General features: G+C 40.7%; 1 protein-coding gene across 5 annotated transcripts; it reads right to left on the bottom strand.

Moving 5' to 3' along the window:
• Positions 1-1,753: 1,753 nt before the first annotated feature.
• Positions 1,754-9,286, bottom strand: THG1L (tRNA-histidine guanylyltransferase 1 like). 5 transcript variants are annotated; one of them, XM_067732398.1, is made up of 7 exons: positions 9,055-9,286; positions 8,057-8,233; positions 7,400-7,470; positions 7,229-7,303; positions 6,341-6,429; positions 5,023-5,130; positions 1,754-3,965 (listed from the first exon to the last, which is right to left on the bottom strand). In XM_067732398.1, the coding sequence occupies exons 1-7, from the start codon at positions 9,243-9,245 to the stop codon at positions 3,804-3,806; spliced, it is 873 nt and encodes a 290-aa protein (XP_067588499.1). In that variant the 5' UTR covers positions 9,246-9,286; the 3' UTR covers positions 1,754-3,803. The 5 variants fall into 5 exon arrangements, with proteins under 5 accessions (XP_067588499.1, XP_067588497.1, XP_067588498.1 ...); XM_067732396.1 differs by having other exon boundaries at positions 7,229-7,470; XM_067732397.1 differs by lacking the exon at positions 7,400-7,470 and having other exon boundaries at positions 7,229-7,398; positions 9,055-9,284.
• Between the last annotated feature and the right edge of the window lie 9,519 nt (positions 9,287-18,805).

Below are 18,805 nucleotides of genomic sequence, written 5' to 3'. Positions count from 1 at the left end.
GCCCGCAAGCTGAGGCCGATGGGAAGGAGAGGGGGCCGCCAGAGGGCGGCACTGCGCAGCCGCGACGCCGGTCTCTCTGCGCCGGCCTGGCCGCCAGGGGACAGCATCTGCCCGCGCTCTGCGTCTCCGGGGGTGTGGCGAGCGGCTGCGACCCGCCCGGTCTTCGCAGCGCATCAGCGTTGGGGAAGAGGTTAATTTGCTCTAACGCAGTGTTTCCCCCTCTATATCATTATCACTTTGGGTGTTTCCTAGTGGTGCGGATTCCCTGGGGGTGGAGCCCGGGCCCGGCAGCTTAACAAGCTCCCCAGGTGTTTCTCTGCTCTCTGGAACCGCGCTCTACTCCTAGCTTGCGCTGGCGGGAAGCAGTGGGAAAGAGGGCAAGGAATGCCCTAGTTTGCTCTCATGCCGAGTACCACTGGGGTTTAGCTTAGGTGGGCTCCAACTATTTAGCTTCTCTGGCTCTTTACATTCTCATCTGAGATGTAGAAATGGTCGCCTACCTCACAGAATTGTCCAAAGAATGAAGAGATACTGCATATAGAGCGCATAATAAATGCTCTGTGAATGTTAACTAATATTGGTTAAGTGTACAATGAAACTGAAGGATGATGGGTGGACCCTGGTACTGCATTTCCTACACCCTCTGCAAAAAGAAATTTACGCATACACCAGAAAGACGCTAGTATTAAGGCAAATTCACTATCACTGATCCTGTAAGCATTGCTTAGCACCTGGAGGAAATGAGGATGCCGCGATCGGAGGACAAGATAACAAGATTTTCAAAACCTGGTTGTACTTTGGAGCCTCTGTTCAGCGGAATATTTTTGTTTTTTGATATTAAAATAATAGTCTACTCTACACCAAAGGCCCAGATATTACCCCCTCATCCAGCAGAGCCAAGGTGTTTCCAGTCACCTACAGGCCACACAAATCACTTTCCTAACTGCCACCACTCTCCCAAACTGCTATCAACTGGTATTAATTCTATACTAGTTGCTTTTGTGCATATTTTAAAGTTTCCTTAAGACCTGGAAAGGAAGCCCCAGAGAATACTATTCTCTTAGAGAGCAGGATGAAAATATACAGCTGTGAAGTATACTTTAGAATACATGATGCAAAATAAAAAAGATAACATAAAAACTACCAACAATGCTTCTGATAGCACTACATAACTCAATAGGTAAACCCGGGTCATTCCTTTGCTCAAAACCCCTGCCCCAACACAAACGTCAAACCTGCAAACTGCTGGCAATTCAACGAGCAAGTGCACATCCCCGTCTTGTAACAAAATCAAGTGATAGCCTTTGTGGTATCACATAGCACCCACAGAAAACACAAAACTTCCGTGGGTAGTTGTCTTAAAAATTTGTACTAATACCTTATATTTGTTTTGATATAAAATGCTATAATTTACTTACAATTAAGTTAAATTTGCCAATCAAGAGCTACATTCTTATTGCCTTACTTGGCCTATCACAGTGTACTAGCCTAGGTATATCATATTTGGGTCTTGTTACACAAAGTGTGGTACATTGACCATTATCCACCAAAAGCCTTTGAACCCCAAAATCTTCATGCGGAAAGCTTAGAACTGGCATTTTAAATGAGTATTTCAAGTAAATTTGTTGCATTCAGAAGTCTGTGAACCACCACTGTGATGAAGGGATGTGAGCCTGGCTTATGTAAAGACATACACACATGAAAGTTGGACTCATACTGCGTTTGTATGAAAAAAAACAAATGAAAAATTAGGCCAAGGGAGTTGAAAGCTTTATTTTTTTCTCTCAAAGAAATCTTATCAATTACCAAACATGAGCCATGTCTCCTATTCCCACGAAGCGAAGAGAACAGGAAGGGAAAAAAAGGCATTGACAGATGGGGTGTCAATTGGTGAGGGATGAGACCAGCCGTTGCCCTTTCAAAAATACATTTTCTTCTTGGCTGTAAATTCTACAGTGCAAGACCAGGCACAGGGATGTGGGCTGTCTCTTAGTTAATTCTTTATAGAGCCAAATTAATCTTCTTCCTCTACAACATGAAATGAGGACAAGAGGAGACATGAGTTCTCGACCACCTACCCTCACTGCCTCCCCCCTTCAGAGGCCAACGGCTTGGCGACACGCAGTTCCTGCTGCTCCTCACCCAACTCCACTGGCCCGTCGGCAGGCAGAACTATTAGGACTCCTCTGCCACCTGCTACCTGTGACCCCAAGATGAGGGTTGGTCCCTCTGTTCTCCAACTCAAATGTCACTGTTCCGATTATCCAGAGGCTACCTGAGAATCTTTTTCAGAAGTCCACAGGAAGGTGGCTTTCAAAACTGAAGTGTCTAGAGGACAGAGAGTAAATGTTTCTTCCTCCTCGTTCATTCATTCTCGCTGTTTTCTTTCTCCCACATAAACAGGTAATTCTCTTTCTTCTTAGAAAGAGGTTAAGTGGCCTTGTAATCATTGCCCCTGGCAAGATGATCGTGATGATCAGGCTGCCAACTCCACAAAATCAATCTAGGGAATGTTTACACAAAGACATCCAAACTACAACTCATTTGTTCAGCTCAAGTTGCCAATCTGGAGATTGGCACAAAGCCCTGAGTTTGCCCTGGAATTCCTGAATTCAGAGGCATCAGGCAGGCATCAACCCATATTAACTCCAGGTCTGCCCAAGATGAATGCAAGTAGATAAGTGGGCAAGGTGACCAAGGTCACTGGATTCTGTGGTTAAGAATAAGTGGGTGACTGGGCATATACCCTGAGAAAACCAAAATTCAAAAAGAGTCATGTACCAGAATGTTCATTGCAGCTCTATTTACAATAGCCCGGAGATGGAAACAACCTAAGTGCCCATCATCGGATGAATGGATAATAAAGAAGATGTGGCACATATATACAATGGAATATTACTCAGCCATAAAAAGAAACGAAATTGAGCTATTTGTAATGAGGTGGATAGACCTAGAGTCTGTCATACAGAGTGAAGTAAGTCAGAAAGAAAAAGACAAATACCGTATGCTAACACATATATATGGAATTTAAGAAAAAAAAATGTCATGAAGAACCTAGGGATAAGGCAGGAATAAAGACGCAGACCTACTAGAGAACGGACTTGAGGTTATGGGGAGGGGGAAGGGTGAGCTGTGACAGGGCGAGAGAGTGTCATGGACATATACACACTAACAAACGTAGTAAGGTAGATAGCTAGTGGGAATCAGCCGCATGGCACAGGGATATTGGCTCGGTGCTTTGTGACAGCCTGGAGGGGTGGGATAGGGAGGGTGGGAGGGAGGGAGACGCAAAAGGGAAGACATATGGGAACATATGTGTATGTATAACTGATTCACTTTGTTATAAAGCAGAAACTAACACACCATTGTAAAGCAATTATACCCCAATAAAGATGTTAAAAAAAAAAAAAGAATAAGTGGGTGAGAGTGAAGTTTGGGCTCATCTTCTATCATAGGTGAAAAGAGCTTGACAAGTTTTTATAAGGCTTACGCCACAATCTAAAAATGATTCATTTTGCAAGGCATAAAATAGTTCTTGCTTTATAAAAATAGTACCACGATTTTTAAAAAACTGTACTTCTACCAAAGGAACCATGTTTCAACACCGAAAAATAGGTGTTCCACTTAAAGCAGAACAAGATACACCACCCACATTCATCCCTTCTTTCTCTGTTCCCCTCCCAACCAGAGTCATGTCACTCCCAGGGCACTGTTCTGCATGGCACAGATGCTAGGGCCACCTAAGGCCAGGAGACTTGGGGGACCCTGCATGGTCAAGCACACCGGTAATGAAAAGCGAAGGGTCAGCTGTCTTCATGTAGGATTTCTGGATGTTCCTTCCAGAAAGCATCCCCAATGACATCGCAGTGTAAGGGCACCGCCTTAGTCCTGGTCCGGGTCACCACCATCTTTCTTCCTTCCATTTCTGCTGGCAGCCTAACTTCTTTTGTCGTGACTTCATCCACCTATAGGTAAAGTTAAAATATTGACACATTAACTAGAGAGTCGGTTTGGGAGAGAAGAGGGAGAAGTGGGGGAAGTTTACTTTTTTACTTTATATACTTCTGACAAATACGTATTTTCAGGCATATATATATATATATGTATATATATGAACATATATATACATATATATATATATCAGAGATATATGTATATCTCTCACCATACATGAATTTCTTTACAACTAAAATACTTTTTAAAAAAGTTATGTTGCTATATTTTGAAAGGAGACCTTAGGAACAAAGAAGGGATTCTGTGTTCCTTGTTAGCAATAACCATAAAATTAAAGACATTTCTGCTCTCCCACCTGCATTAAGAAGGATCCGAGTCTGTGCCAAACAAATGTTTTAAAAATACTAATAAAAGAGCTGAAGCTGCCAGTGGGATACCTAATACCCCTTAATACTTGAAAACATTCATTTCAGAAAAAAATACTTTAGACAGAAGGAAAGAAATTTAGAGACTTCATTATGCCCAGGAGCTGGAACAGAGCAAAAATATTGGTAGAATTAAGGATACAGGTGAATGCACAGACAGAATATTAAGTTAAGTATGAATGTCTAGGGAAGCCCTCAAACATTCTGCAAGGGACAGAACCCTCACATGCAACATCAGTTCCTTATATTACAGTTCTCATGGGATGGATGGACCATTTAATGGAATTATCCAGTGTGGGAGAAATTATTTTTTTAAATGTTCTCTGAATGCAAAAATTCTCATATCTGCACTTACCTGTTTAAAGGGGTTTGATGAGATTTGGGGAGAGCTTATGACATGGAAAAGTGTAATAATTCTAAAATTCTGTGATTCTACTTACAGAACGGGGGAGTCCAGATCACAATGTTCACTGACAAACTGAGCATCCATAATAATAATCTATGGCATCTCATTTTGGAAAGGGTCTAATTTGTGCTAGTGACTGGAGTCACATCAGCATACAGGCAGCAGGCAAGACAAAGCCTGGGATGGGCACAGGCTTTCCTTCTGACCTCCGTTTTTCCTCAGACGTAACAGCATTACCTTCTGCCATATCAACACAGTTCCCTTCCTATACATCAGTGGCTCATTATTGTAGTTGATGTTGAATTCAGAAAATAAAATCTCATTCTTGTCTGCTGTAAGAGTTCCCTGAAGAAATAAAAACACATATAAAAAGCTTTGTAGGTCTTTTCTCTCCCCTAACCCCACCTATCCATTCCACTCTCTACCTAAACTTCCACAACAAATCAAGAAGTGGAAGCATTTCATCAAACGTCATATAGGTGTTAATGAATTTTCATCTTAAAAGCAGTTCAAATCTTATTTAAATATCAAAATTCATAAAATTCTCTTTTGTAGCAAATAACTGCCTTTACAAGTCACTACTGTGATGGGGTGAGAGGAACTAATAGTAAGAGTACCGATTCTGTACTGGATAGCTTTTGTATTATTTGACCCTCATAATCATCTCCATTTTAGAGATGAGAGCTCTGAAGCTTAGAAAGATTATATAAATTTTCCGAGACAAAAAGTGCTCTTATTCGTATAAGAATCAAAATCTGATCTCAGCACTTCCAAACTCTGGCTAGATCTACCAGTCTTCCTATTACTGCTACATATGCAACTTTATCATGATTGTTAATAATGACAACCATTTACTGCGTCATTTTAAAGTCCCAGGCATTGTATTAGGAGCTAATACAACACATCATCTCATTTCACGGTTAGTTTTCCTACAAGTAGCATGGTCATCTAATGATACAAGCCAGTATTTATTAAGTACTTACAGTGTGCCCTGTACTAGCCTTTATGTGTTTTACATGCATCATGCCATTTAATTCTCACCAGAAACCTATGAGGTAGGAACTACTATCTTCTACATTTTACCTATTAAAAACTAAGGCAGAGATGATAAAATTAAACAAAAGCCTCTGAGTACAATTATTTGACCCCCAGAGCCTAAACTCTTAATGATACACAGGAGTCCTAACCCCAAGGAACTCCAGGTCCCCAGCAGGGATTGACAATCATGAAGCAGCCAGGTGGGGCTGACAAAAAAAGAAGAGCATGTGCCCTTTATAGGGGGGCAGCCTATACACAGCTCCAGCTAAGCACTACCATGTGGGAGTGTAGAGCCATTATTAATTCCATTTTCCAGCTGAGGACACTGAGGCTCAGGGAGTAGTAACAACTGATCCACAGTCACAAAGCAAGCAAGCAGCAGACCTGCTACTAGTATGATCTTTCTATCTTTTCAAAACAAAACCATAAAAATTTAAGAGCTTAAAAAGAAGGCCAAATGTCATGAGAGGGCGTAAACTGTCCCCCCTTAAGTATTAATGCAGTAAGATCTTTATACCTGTAATCTCTCTTGGGCTTGTATTGGTGTTAATCCAGACTGCTGTACAAGTGCCCAGAAAACTGTATTATAAAGATTATTGATGTGACCTGTAAGGAAAACATAGTTGGCACTGTGTACGCACATAGAATCTTTATTCAATATTCACCCTTCAAAGAGTACTGGAACCCCACCTCTCTCCCGCAGAGACATATAATTACTTGCGCAAAGCCATACACAGGGAACACAGGGGGAAGTGGTCAAGCAGAAAAAACTTATTTCCTAACAGTTTTATCCTGTCATTTCAGTTGTGCTTTACACAAATCTGTTAACTCGTGCATTAAGCTAAGGAATACTTTCCAAGTTATTTGATTTATATTATTCCCACCTCTCTTCCAGTTCTCCTGGCAAAATCAAGACACACCAAATGAATAAAAGTCTAACAAACATTTCACCATAGTCATGTAAGGAAGGGTCACAACTTGAATACCCACTAAAGCCAGCACAAACATAGGCGTGTAAAGCAGAGTTCCCAGGGGAACAACAGGGAATGGTAGAGGCTGAGGCACACTGGCTCCTATGTGCATGAATGTGTGCCTGCGTGTGTGTGTTTATGTGTGTGTGTGTCTGTGTGTATAAAGGCAGTAGTCACTACGCAGGTTCTGACCAATACTAAGTGGGAATATAGACCTAGTATTGCCAGATCTGATTTTTCCAAAAAAAAAAAAAAGTTGGAAATAGGTAGTATTTACATAAAACCTTCCAATTTTTCAAGTATTTTCAACTAATTTAAAAAACTTGAAATACTGCATTCCAAACAAAATACATGGGCCAAAAATGTATCAGATCATCACCTCTAATATAAGGAATCAGTAGTTTAACTACATCTGTTTATTTGGTTTCACTTACAATCTGCTTGCCGCCAGCTGAGATAGTCCTTTAAGGTCTGGTTGCTAGGATACACCACGACTCTTCCATCAAAGCCTGGGGGATACAGAAGGGGCTGGTCCTCAAAGTAATCCCTCCAGTAAAACACATAGCTGGAGGCGAACTGGGAGACCACGTGAGTCATAAACTTACTTGCAAAAGGCACAGTGGGTGGAGCAAGAAAAGAGAAAATACATGATATTAATTCAACACCATGACAGGGTCTGTGGGTGTAACAGAGAGATAACACAAACTGTCTAGCAAGCCAAGAGTGATGGGTCAAGAAAAACTATTTTAGTATTTCAGTTATATATTTAAAATGCAGCCTGTCTCTCCTTCTAGTCCTATAAGTAATTTACTAATGTCAAATGTTCTTCCATAGCGTGTGACGTGAACTTATGGTTCAAGAGGTTTTTTTTCAAGTCTTGGAAGGAGGGGAACCATTGTTTTAAAAACATCCCAATTCATTACGTGATCTGTTTCCTGTGAGAGTTTCAATATACTGCCAAATCAAATATCAGATCTGTCTAATTTGTACTGAGATCCTCCTTAACTAAAACTTTAGTTTCTCTTTCTAGTTTTAATGTTCAATGCCAGATCAGTCTAGAAGCTAAGGTGATGGCGAATACAGAGAAAAACTTAAAGAGGTATACAGAATGCTCAGGTATCAGATGGCAGTACAACAGTCTAACCTGTTATATACATACATTCTGCAGTTGCAAATACTACAGTCTGTAAGTTTGTGATTAAGATAAGCAGAAGCCAAATGCTGGTAGGAAATATTCTGAAGGAGCTAGGCCACAAAATTACCTGGCTCTTCTTTTAAACCAATTACTTTTCCGCTTGAACACAAAGCTGTACTCATCACTCTGCCCATATGCAATCACAATATCCTCCAGTTCTTCCATTACGGTTTGGGCACATTTAGTCATTAGATGGAGAGCACGGCTGTCATTAGGTTTTGCAAAGTTGTGCTTCTCAGCAAACCTTCATAAGGGAAAAAGAAGAGGGAAAAGGGTATGGGTGGAAGAGAGCTTGTCATTAATACCACAGATCAAAGGGGCTACTCAAAGAGCGCTGTGAGTGTGCTGTGAGTCCAGACATTCCAGTAGCCACAACCTGATCCATTTCGTTAAGAACTCTAGTTTTTCTTGCTCTAACCAACTGAGAAAAAGTAACATAAATACTAAGCCTCCATTCCCTTTTCAGTGAAATGGGGATAAATTTACTTCATAGGATTCTCCTGAAGATGAGAGGGAGATAAATATAACTATGCCTGGCTCCTTGGAAGCGTTCAATAAATGTTAACTACAATAAGCATTACTAAAGTAACACTTTTAAGACTTAAATTCCCATCTTCCTGCTACACTTTTCTTTTTTTCTGACTTTTTCCCTCCTGAATCCAGTCCATGTGTTCTGCTACTTATAATGAAACAACATACTCTACAGTGGTGCCCACAGCGAGGCCAGAACGGGCCGCAAAACACTCAGCCCTCAAAGATACCTACCAAAATAGCTTGTCAATTTGTTGAAGAGCTGAAATAATGGGCCCGAGAGTGACTTTTTCCACCACAGTCTTGCTAACGGACACCCCAAGCCAGCTTCTCACTAGGGGAGCACCGTGTCTCATTTACCCCACCCAGCTCGCGTTCAAGCCAGTTGTAGCCAGCACGCAGAGTGATGCTCAGTGCCGCGCGCTCACTGGCTGCCGAGTTACCCCGGTAACCATGAGCTCGGGGCTGCGACAAATGCGTCGCATTCTCTGGAAGCACTGGCGAACCACGCAGCCCTGAGCCCAGCTCACTCACCGATGGAAATTCCTGCCGTCCAGCCGCACCACCACCCAGCAGTGGGCAAGGCATGTGTCGTCAGCCTCGAAGTCCCGCACGTACTCGAACTTGCTCTTTGCCATTGCCGCTCCCAATTTCAAGCACCGTCTCAAAGTGACGGAAAAGGCAGCCAAGCAACCGCTAACTTTCACGGCGCCAGCAACCCACATTTCCCCCACGGAAATGAAAACACCACAGAGCTCCGCCCCGGAAGTTCCTGTGTCTTCTCACGGTTGCTCTAGCCGTAGTGGAGGCCAGCATCTCTCTCGCCTCTCCTTGTAGTTCTTAATGGACTTCCGGGCCTGGAAGGAGGGTTCCATGCTTCCCTTAGTACTACTCATGGCTGCTCGCCTGTCTCCTTCCGTCCTGCAACAAATCATTCTCACGAAATTTTAAAAAATTCATCTCTGGCCAAGTTTGAAGGTTTGTGATTTTTTTCTTTCCAAATAGTATTTGTTGTAGAAAATGTGGGATATTTCGAAAAATATAATTAAGAAAATTAACACTTCATGCCTCCCCTCTCCCCGTCAAAGCACTGTGGAAGGTTCCTTACGGTCTGTTTTTATATATGTATGTTTACACAAGGAATACGCAAAATTGGAATCAGACACCTGTGCAATTTTTGTATTTTTTCCACTCACCTCGAGTATTTGCCAACGTCATTAAATATTTCAAAGAGTGACTTAAATAAATTAATTAAAAGGACTCATTCTAACATACGTAGTACTAAATTAAGTCATTCAACTTTTTCACAAAGACTCATGCTTGAGATCTTGTTGCTGGTAGATACTAGTAACAGTAAAACCCTCATATTTGTACGATGCTGTATGATTTATAAAGCTTTTTTGAATTCATTACCTTCATATATATATATATCCCTAAAAAAATATCATTCAAACAGTATAAAAGTATATATGGTGAAAAGTAAACCTCTCACTGACTCCTAACTCCCTACTTTAAGCAATCACTGTTACCAGTTTCTTGCATATCTATTCAGGGAGAGATATAGAAATAGAGACAGGGATGAACATAGAGATAGAGATGTGTTTTGTTTTGGGCCAAATTATGCTCAGAGACTGTCTTTGCTAATATTTTATTTACCATAGGTTCACTGTGGGAATTATAATTTCACAAGCCAATAGCATACTGGATATGTCTCTTAATAAGCCAATAAAGAAATAACATACTCCAGATGATAGATTGCTTACACTATTGTTCCAGGCAAGGGGAGATAAGAGAAAGTCCAAATTCAGTTGAGGTGTATCTTTCCTATGTGGTTGGTTCTCAGGAGACTTGGCTTAGCCAACCACAAGTTGATGTCCAGCTGCCAGCTAAACGAAAGTGGAAAGTCCCCTGTTGCTAGAGTATGTTGTTAGGGAATGAAGCCTGGTGTTGAGGTGCAATATGATCTTTGCTGGGTCCCTGCACAGCTTTCGCCAGTGCTGGTAAAAGAGTCACTTTTACCAGCAGAAGCTTATGCTCCAAGGGTCTTCAGAGAGCTGTTAGGTCAGCAAAGAGTCACCTTGCCCAGTTCAAAACTCTCGGATAGTCCTCACAAACTCCTCACCACAGTTGCTTCTTAGTCTGTTTTTATTGATAAGCCCCCAGTGGGGCCCCTCAGCAGTTGAGCTGCTGGGTGCTTATCGATGACAACAGATGAGATAATGACATCCTGACACAACTTACTTCATTCTTATAGCAAAACAACTTTATTTCTTTAGTTTTTTTTTTAAAGAAAGATTCTTAAATGTATTTATTTATTTATGGCTGCGTTGGGTCTTTGTTGCTGCGTGTGGGGTTTCTTTAATTGCGGCGAGCCAGGGCTACTCTTTGTTGCGGTGCACAGGCTTCCCACTCCAGTGGCTTCTCTTGTTGCGGAGCACAGGCTCTAGGCACGCAGGCTCCGTAGTTGTGGCTCGTGGTCTCTAGACCGTAGGCTCAGTAGTTGTGGCCCACAGGCTTAGCTGCTCCACAGCATGTGGGATCTTCCCGGACCAGAGCTCAAACCCGTGTCCCCTGCATTGGCAGGTGGATTCTAAACCACTGAGCCCCCAGGGAAGCCCGAAACAACTTTATTTCTAAAAACAGCTTTTTTTTGCCTTTGCCATAAACAAGTGGATTAAAACAACTTCACTTTAGTCATAAACAAGTGGATCTGAAATCATATCAAACCACTTGGAGGTTTCTGGAGCAGCCTAGCCCAGTAGATGAGAAGGAGCAGTGATGTGCAGTAGCTGAGGAAAGGATGGGGATACCTCACTGCAGTCCCCCTCAGCCTTTGGGGCCTAGAAAAGATCATTATCATTATCAGTCCCATAAGAAGGATCTCAGAGGTTGGTGGGGGGCAGGAGCTGGGAATTGCCTCTGGGGCCACTGGGCAAGTAAAGTCACCCCTCCTGGAGACGATATGGAGACAGACAGAACTCGAAGGGCCAAAGGGAGCTATGGCTGCTTCTCTTCAAGGGATCCTTGGAGGATCAGGCTGGTGCTAAAAACATGGCCCCAGGCACCATGCCAACTCAGGAAGAGAGGACTTCCCACCACCCAGCCAATTACGTAGAAGGCCACTGCCTTGTCTACAGCCTAGTTCAGCCCTCAATTGGAATTAAGCCTTGAAAAGAGGGGAGTGATGCAGAGAATCTCAGAGCCAGAATGTGCCTCCCACCTCCTTCCAGGTTGTTGGAGTGGGAGCAGAGTGAAAGAGCAGACCCTGGACCTCCCACTCCAAGCCCTTTCAACTAAGAGGCCAGGCCTGCACTGGGGCTTTGAGGGAGGGGACACTTTTCACAAAAAGACAAATACTGTATGATTCTGGAAACTTGATGAGGTGCTTAGAGAAGTCAAATTCATACAGACAGAAAGTAGAATGATGGTTGCTAGGGGATGGGGGCAGTGGGGGAAGGGGAGTTGTTGATGAGTATAGAATTTCTATTTTGTAAGATGAAAAGAGGCCTGGGGAATGGGTGCAGAATAATGTGAATATACTTAAAACCACTGAACCGTACTTAAAAATGGTTAAAATGGTAAATTTTTTGTTATGTGTATTTTACCAAAATTAAAAAAAATTCTGCACATAGATATTTATGACCTAACTGCATGCTGACCTCTATTTTTCAAAAATTCTATTACTTAGAAGATCATTTACTCACTAAGACTGACAGAAAGAAAAGTTGCCTTTGGTATGGAAGTCACGTTTCAGTTTGTCTTCCCCAATGCTGACTCATTTCATTTATACTAAGAACTGCATTATGTAAATGAAATTTAGGGTGGAGGCGGGTAAGAAGGAATAATTTGTCTCTGAAGTCTCCTTCCCTGCTCTGAACCACTGTAATCAAATTTGTGGCTGGGAGTAATGCATATGCTTCCAGGAATGAACTGCCTAGTTCTGTCACAGTTTTGAGGCAGAGAGAAGCATTAGGACATACTAGGACACACACAGGTATAAAATTTAGAACTATTATTCTAGAGTAAATTAATGATTACACATCTTGTAATTGCCATAATACATTTATTCTGAATTTTTGAGACGTAGCTTGCATGGGTCAGAGTGAATGGATTTTATTTCTGAATAGTCATTGATTGTGTGTCCTTAAAGGGACATGCTTAGTCAACTACCCATTCTTTCTCTACTTAGCAGCAGTTCTGTAAGTCATGAGGACATGGTCCCTGGAGGGCTTGGAAAAAAATATTAGGAGAGGGACTTCCCTGGTGGTCCAGTGGTTAAGAATCTGCCTTCCAATGCAGGGGACGTGGGTTCGATCCCTGGTCAGGGAACTAAGATCCCACATGCCACGGGCGGGGTAATTAAGCCCATGTACTGCAACTACTGAGCCCGCGTGCAACTAAGATCCCACGCAGACAAATAAATAAATAAGTAAATATTTTTTTAAAAATTAGGAGAACAGAAAGGGGAAATTAGATGTATGTTTCCTAGTCCACTTGACCTTGTTCCACTTAATCTCATGAATTTACTCATTCATTGAACAAATGTTTCTTAATTTCCTACTATGTACCATGCACAACAGGATACAACATCAAACAATACAGCCATGGTGCCTGCACAATGGAGTTCATGGCCAATGATGGAGACAGGCATTAAACAAGAATTTCACAAGTAACCATTAAACTAGAATTGTGTTAAGTGTTGTGAAACAGGTTGGAGGCCCTGCCCTGATTGGGGGACTGGGGATGAACGATGAAGTTTCCCCTGAGGAAGTAATACTTAAATTGAGATCTGAATGATGAGGTCAAAAGATAGCTTGCTCTGCATGTTCCTAGTGTCGTTGAATTTTAATGTTGAATGAATATTTCACCAAAACATTTTGCTTGTACAAAGTTTTGGAAAAGGACCCAGAGTGACATGAGTTTCCATATCATGGATCAGGCAATTAATAAATACCTAATGGGAGCCTTCAATGTGTAAGGGCACTGGGCAAGATACTGACTGGAAAAATGTAATAAATAATCATAATACCTTCCAGATGTAAGAAACTTACAATTTTCAAACCATATTCTCATTTACTATCTCATTTTCCCTTTCAATGAGTGTGTGGAGGAGGCAGAAAAATAATTCTATTTTTCAAGAAAGGAAACAAACTCTGTGGGAGCTGGTTAAGTGATATGCCCAATATCCCACGGCTTCCACAACCAGAATTAGAACCCAGTCCTTCTGATGCCAAGTCCAAGTTTTCTCTACTCTATGACCTTGCCTTTCTATGTTTTAAAGGAATGAAGTGGATAGCTGTTTTTTTGCCTACTCAACATCCCTTTTACTGTCTTTTGCCAAAGGCACCCCACTGTCCTTTTCCCACCCTCAGACCATTTGGTTTATGTGGGGATAACCCTATCCCACCTTTGCTCCATGGTGAGCACTTGACTAAAACCACTGTGGTGTCACAGTGTGAATTAGAAAAATGCACCCTCTGCAGCAGATATAGTTCTGCACGAGGCAAAAACATGGTGTGCCCTGCACTGGACCTCAGCTCCTGCTTGTTCTCTTTGCAGTGAATAACCTGCACAAACACTTGTGGCGGCCTCACTAATAACTGAGATCTGTCTAATCAGGTTCAGAGATATGCACCTAGCCCAAGCCACGGCAATGAGACAGTCTAGCGTTGTGCTACAATGACTGGGAAAATGAGACTGTCTTCCTATTAGAGTTGCTACACTGGTAGCCACAAAGCTTCAAGCAGGAAGAGCCCATCCCTGCTCCAAATTAAGCCTGCACAAAAGGAAAAAGTCTGAAAGATGCAGAAAAAATTTTCTGATGACACTGATCACAATGCCTGGAGCCAGTGCTACTCCTAGACTCTTATAAGTTCCAGGAAAGCAGGGACCTTGTTTAATATTTTTCAAAGCTGTATCGCCCTTACCTAGAACAGTGTCTGGCACAAGGGAAGCAATCAATAAATATTTGTTGAGAGATTAAGCCAATAAGTTCCTTTTTTATTTATGAAATTGGGTTTTTAGATGTCTCAATTCATTGGGGTATATAAATAAATAATAACTTCATTTTTTCCCCTAATAACTGCTCTCTCTTGTTCTCCTTTGTTGTTGGTTAGCAATTTCCTTAAAGAATCTTGTCCAAAACCATACCTTCCCAGTTAGTAAAATGTATTAGTGTTGGTGTTCAAATACTGGTCAAGAGCACAGTGCTCCCCTGGAGGGTAGGCAACTCTCCCTCTCTGCCCTATTCCTCTATCAAGTCAGGATGGGGAGGTGGTTGATATAGCAGATCTGGTTTTGGTATCAGGGTGATGCTGGCCTTGTAGAATAAGTTTGGAAACATTTCTTCTTCCATTTTTTGGAATAGTTTGAGAAGGATAGGTGTTAACTCTTCTTTAAATGTTTGATAGAATTCATTTGTGAAGTGATCTGATCTTGGACTGTTGTTTGTTGCGAGTTTTTAAAATTATTGATTCAATGTCATTACTGGTATAGGTGTGTTCATATTTTGTTATTTCTTCCTGATTCAGTATTGGGAGATTGTGTGTTTCTAGGAATTTATCCATTCTTCTAGATTGCCCATTTTATTGGCATACAATTGTTTATAATAATCTCTTATGATCCTATTTCTATGGTGTTGGTTGTAATTTCTCTTTCATTTCTGATTTTATTTATTTGGGCTCTTTTTTTTTTTCTTGATGAGTCTGGCTGGCTAAAGGTTTATCAATTTTGTTTATCCTTTCAAGGAACCAGCTCTTAGTTTCATTGATCTTTTCTATTTTTTTTCTTTTTTTGGTCTTTATTTCTGCTCTGATCTTTATTATTTCTCTCCCTTTACCAACTTTGGGTTTTGTTTGCTCTTCTTTTTTTAGTCCTTTAGATTTAAGGCTAATTTATTTGTAATTTTTCTTATTCCCAGAGCTAGACTTGTATCACAATAAACTTCTGTCTTAAAACTGCTTTTGCTGCATCCCATAGATTTTTTGGATCGTTTTTTCCATTTTCATTTGTCTTTAGGTATTTCTTGATTTCCTCTTTGATTTCTACAGTGACAAATTTGTTGTTTAGCAGCATTTTGTTTAGCCTCCATACGTTTGTTTGTACTTTTTGTTTTTTTTCTTGTAGTTCATTTCTAATTTCATAATATTGTGGTTGGAAAAGATGCTTGGTATGATTTCAGTCTTAAGCTAACTGAGACTTGTTTTGTAGTCTAGCATGTGATCTATCCCAAAGACTGTTGCATGTGCACTTGAAAAGATGTGTATTCTGCTGCTTTTGATGGAATGATCTATATGTACATCTATTAATTCCATCTGGTTTAATGTATCATTTAAGGTCTGTGATTCCTTATTGATTTTCTCTTTGAATGATTTGTCCATTGATAACAGTGGGGTGTTAAAATCTCCTGCTGGTATTATGTTGCTGTCAATTTCTCCCTTTATGTTTTTCCATATTTGCTTTATGTATTTAGGTGCTCGTATGTTGGATGCATATATATTTACAATTATTATATCATCACAAAACTTTGTTTTGAACTCTATTTTGTCTGATATAGGTATTGCTACCCCAACTTTCTTTCTGTTTCCATCTGCACAGGATACCTTTTTCCATCCTCTCATTTTCAGTCCATGTGTGCCTTTAGATCTGAAGTGAGTCTCTTGTAGGCCACATATAGATGGGTCTTGTTTGTTTTCTTTCTTTATCCATTCAGCCACTCTATGATTTTTGAATGCAACATTTAGTATATTTACATTTGCAGTAATTGTTGATAGGTATGTACTTATTGCCATTTTGTTAATTGTTTTGCGGTTGTTTTTGTAGTTATTTTTTGTTCCTTTTTTCTTCTTTTGCTCTCTTCCCTTGTGATTTGATGACTATCTTTTTTTTTTCTTCTTCGGTACGCAGGCCTCTCACTGTTGTGGCCTCTCCCATTGCGGAGCACAGGCTCCGGACATGCAGGCCCAGTGGCCATGGCTCAAGGGCCCAGCCGCTCCGCGGCATGTGGGATCTTCCTGGACCGGGGCATGAACCTGTGTCCCCTCCATCAGCAGGTGGGCTCTCAACCACTGCGCCGCCAGGGAAGCTCCTGATGACTATCTTTAGTGTTATGTTTGGATTCCTTTTTCTTTTTTGAGTGTGTAGCTATTATAGGTTTTTGGTTTGTGGTTACTGTGATGATCATATTACTATATATATATTATTATTATTATAAAATATAGTTATATTAAGTTAATAATCTCTTAAGTTCAAATGCATTCTAACAAGTCTGCATTTTTTTAGACCTATTATTTCAGCTTTACTGAGGTATAATTGACATAAAATTATAAGACGTTTAAAATGTACATTGTGGTGATTTGATGTATGTGAACATTGTGAAAGGATTCCACCCATCTCGTTAATTAACACATCCATCACTTCACATATTTATCCTTTTGGGGGGGAGGTAAGAACATTTAAGTTCTACTCTTTCAGCAAATTTCAATTATACAATACAGTGTTATCACTAGTTGCCATGTTTTTCGTTAGATGCTCAGACCTTATTCATCTTATAACTGAAACTTTGTACCCTATTACCAACCTCTCCTTATTTCCCCTAACTACCACCCTGGCAACCACTTTTCTGCTCTGTTTCTAGCCTTCGACTTTTTTTTTTTTTTTTTTTAAGATTTCACATATAAGTGATTCTATGCAGTATTTGTCTTCCTCTGCCTGGCTTATTTTAGATTAATTACATTTAAAAAGTACTCCAACCCATGTCCTCAAAAGCTGTATAATCTTCCTTTACAAATAAGAGTTTTCATTTAAATTGTATAAAACCCATATATGGTTTGCATTTTTTTCTTATTAGTCATCAATTTTATACACATAAGTGTATACATGTCAATCCCAATCGCCCAATTCATCACACCTCCACCACCACCACCCCCTGCCGCTTACCCCTCTTGGTGTCCATATGTTTGTTCTCTACATCTGTGTCTCAAGTTCACCCTGCAAACCGGTTCATCTGTACCATTTTTCTAGGTTCCACATATATGTGTTAATATACGATATTTGTTTTCCTCTTTCTGACTTACTTCACTGTGTATGAGAGTCTCTAGATCCATCCGCATCTCAACAAATGACCCAATTTAGTTCCTTTTTATGGCTGAGTAATATTCCATTGTATATATGTACCACATCTTCTTTATCCATTCGTCTGTTGATGGGTATTTAGGTTGCTTCCATGACCTGGCTATTGTAAATAGTGCTGCAATGAACATTGGGGTGCATGTGTCTTTTTGAATTATGGTTTTCTCTGGGTATATGCCCAGTAGTGGGATTGCTGGATGATATGGTAATTCTATTTTTAGTTTTTTAAGGAACCTCCATACTGTTCTCCATAGTGGCTGTATCAATTTACATTCCCACCAACAGTGCAAGAGGGTTCCCTTTCCTCCACACCCTCTCCAGCATTTGTTGTTTCTAGATTTTCTGATGATGCCCATTCTAACTGGTGTGAGGTGATACCTCATCGTAGTTTTGATTTGCATTTCTCTAATAATTAGTGATGTTGAGCAGCTTTTCATGTGCTTCTTGGCCACCTGTATGTCTTCTTTGGAGAAATGTCTATTTAGGTCTTCTGCCCATTTTTGGACTGGGTTGTTTGGTTTTCTAATATTGAGCTGCATGAGCTGTTTATATATGTTGGAGATTAATCCTTTGTCCGTTGATTCGTTGGCAAATATTTTCTCCCATTCTGAAGGTTGTCTTTTTGTCTTATTTATGGTTTTCTTTGCTATGCAAAAGCTTTTAAGTTTCATTAGGTCCCATTTGTTTATCTTTGTTTTTATTACCATTACTCTAGGAGGTGGATCAAAAAAGATCTTGCTGTGATTTATGTCAAAGAGTGTTCTTCCTGTGTTTTCCCCTAAGAGTTTTGTAGTGTCCTGTCTTACATTTAGGTCTCTAATCCATTTTGAGTTTATTTTTGTGTATGGTGTTAGGGAGTGTTCTAATTTCATTGTCTTACATGTAGCTGTCCAGTTTTCCCAGCACCACTTATTGAGGAGACTGTCTTTTCTCCATTGTATATCCTTGCCTCCTTTGTCATAGATTAGTTGACCATAGGTGCGTGGGTTTATCTCTGGGCTTTCTATCTTGTTCCATTTTTCTATGTTTCTGGTTTTTTGTTTGTTTGTTTGTTTTTTTGCGGTACGCGGGGCTCTCACTGCTGTGGCCTCTCCCGTTGCAGAGCACTGGCTCCAGACGCGCAGGCCCAGTGGCCATAGCCCATGGGCCCAGCCGC

Source organism: Pseudorca crassidens, chromosome 3 (assembly GCF_039906515.1).
Source record: "Pseudorca crassidens isolate mPseCra1 chromosome 3, mPseCra1.hap1, whole genome shotgun sequence".
Taxonomy (NCBI): domain Eukaryota; kingdom Metazoa; phylum Chordata; class Mammalia; order Artiodactyla; family Delphinidae; genus Pseudorca; species Pseudorca crassidens.
Note: the sequence above shows the minus strand (reverse complement) of the source record. Positions and strands in the feature narration are given on the sequence as shown.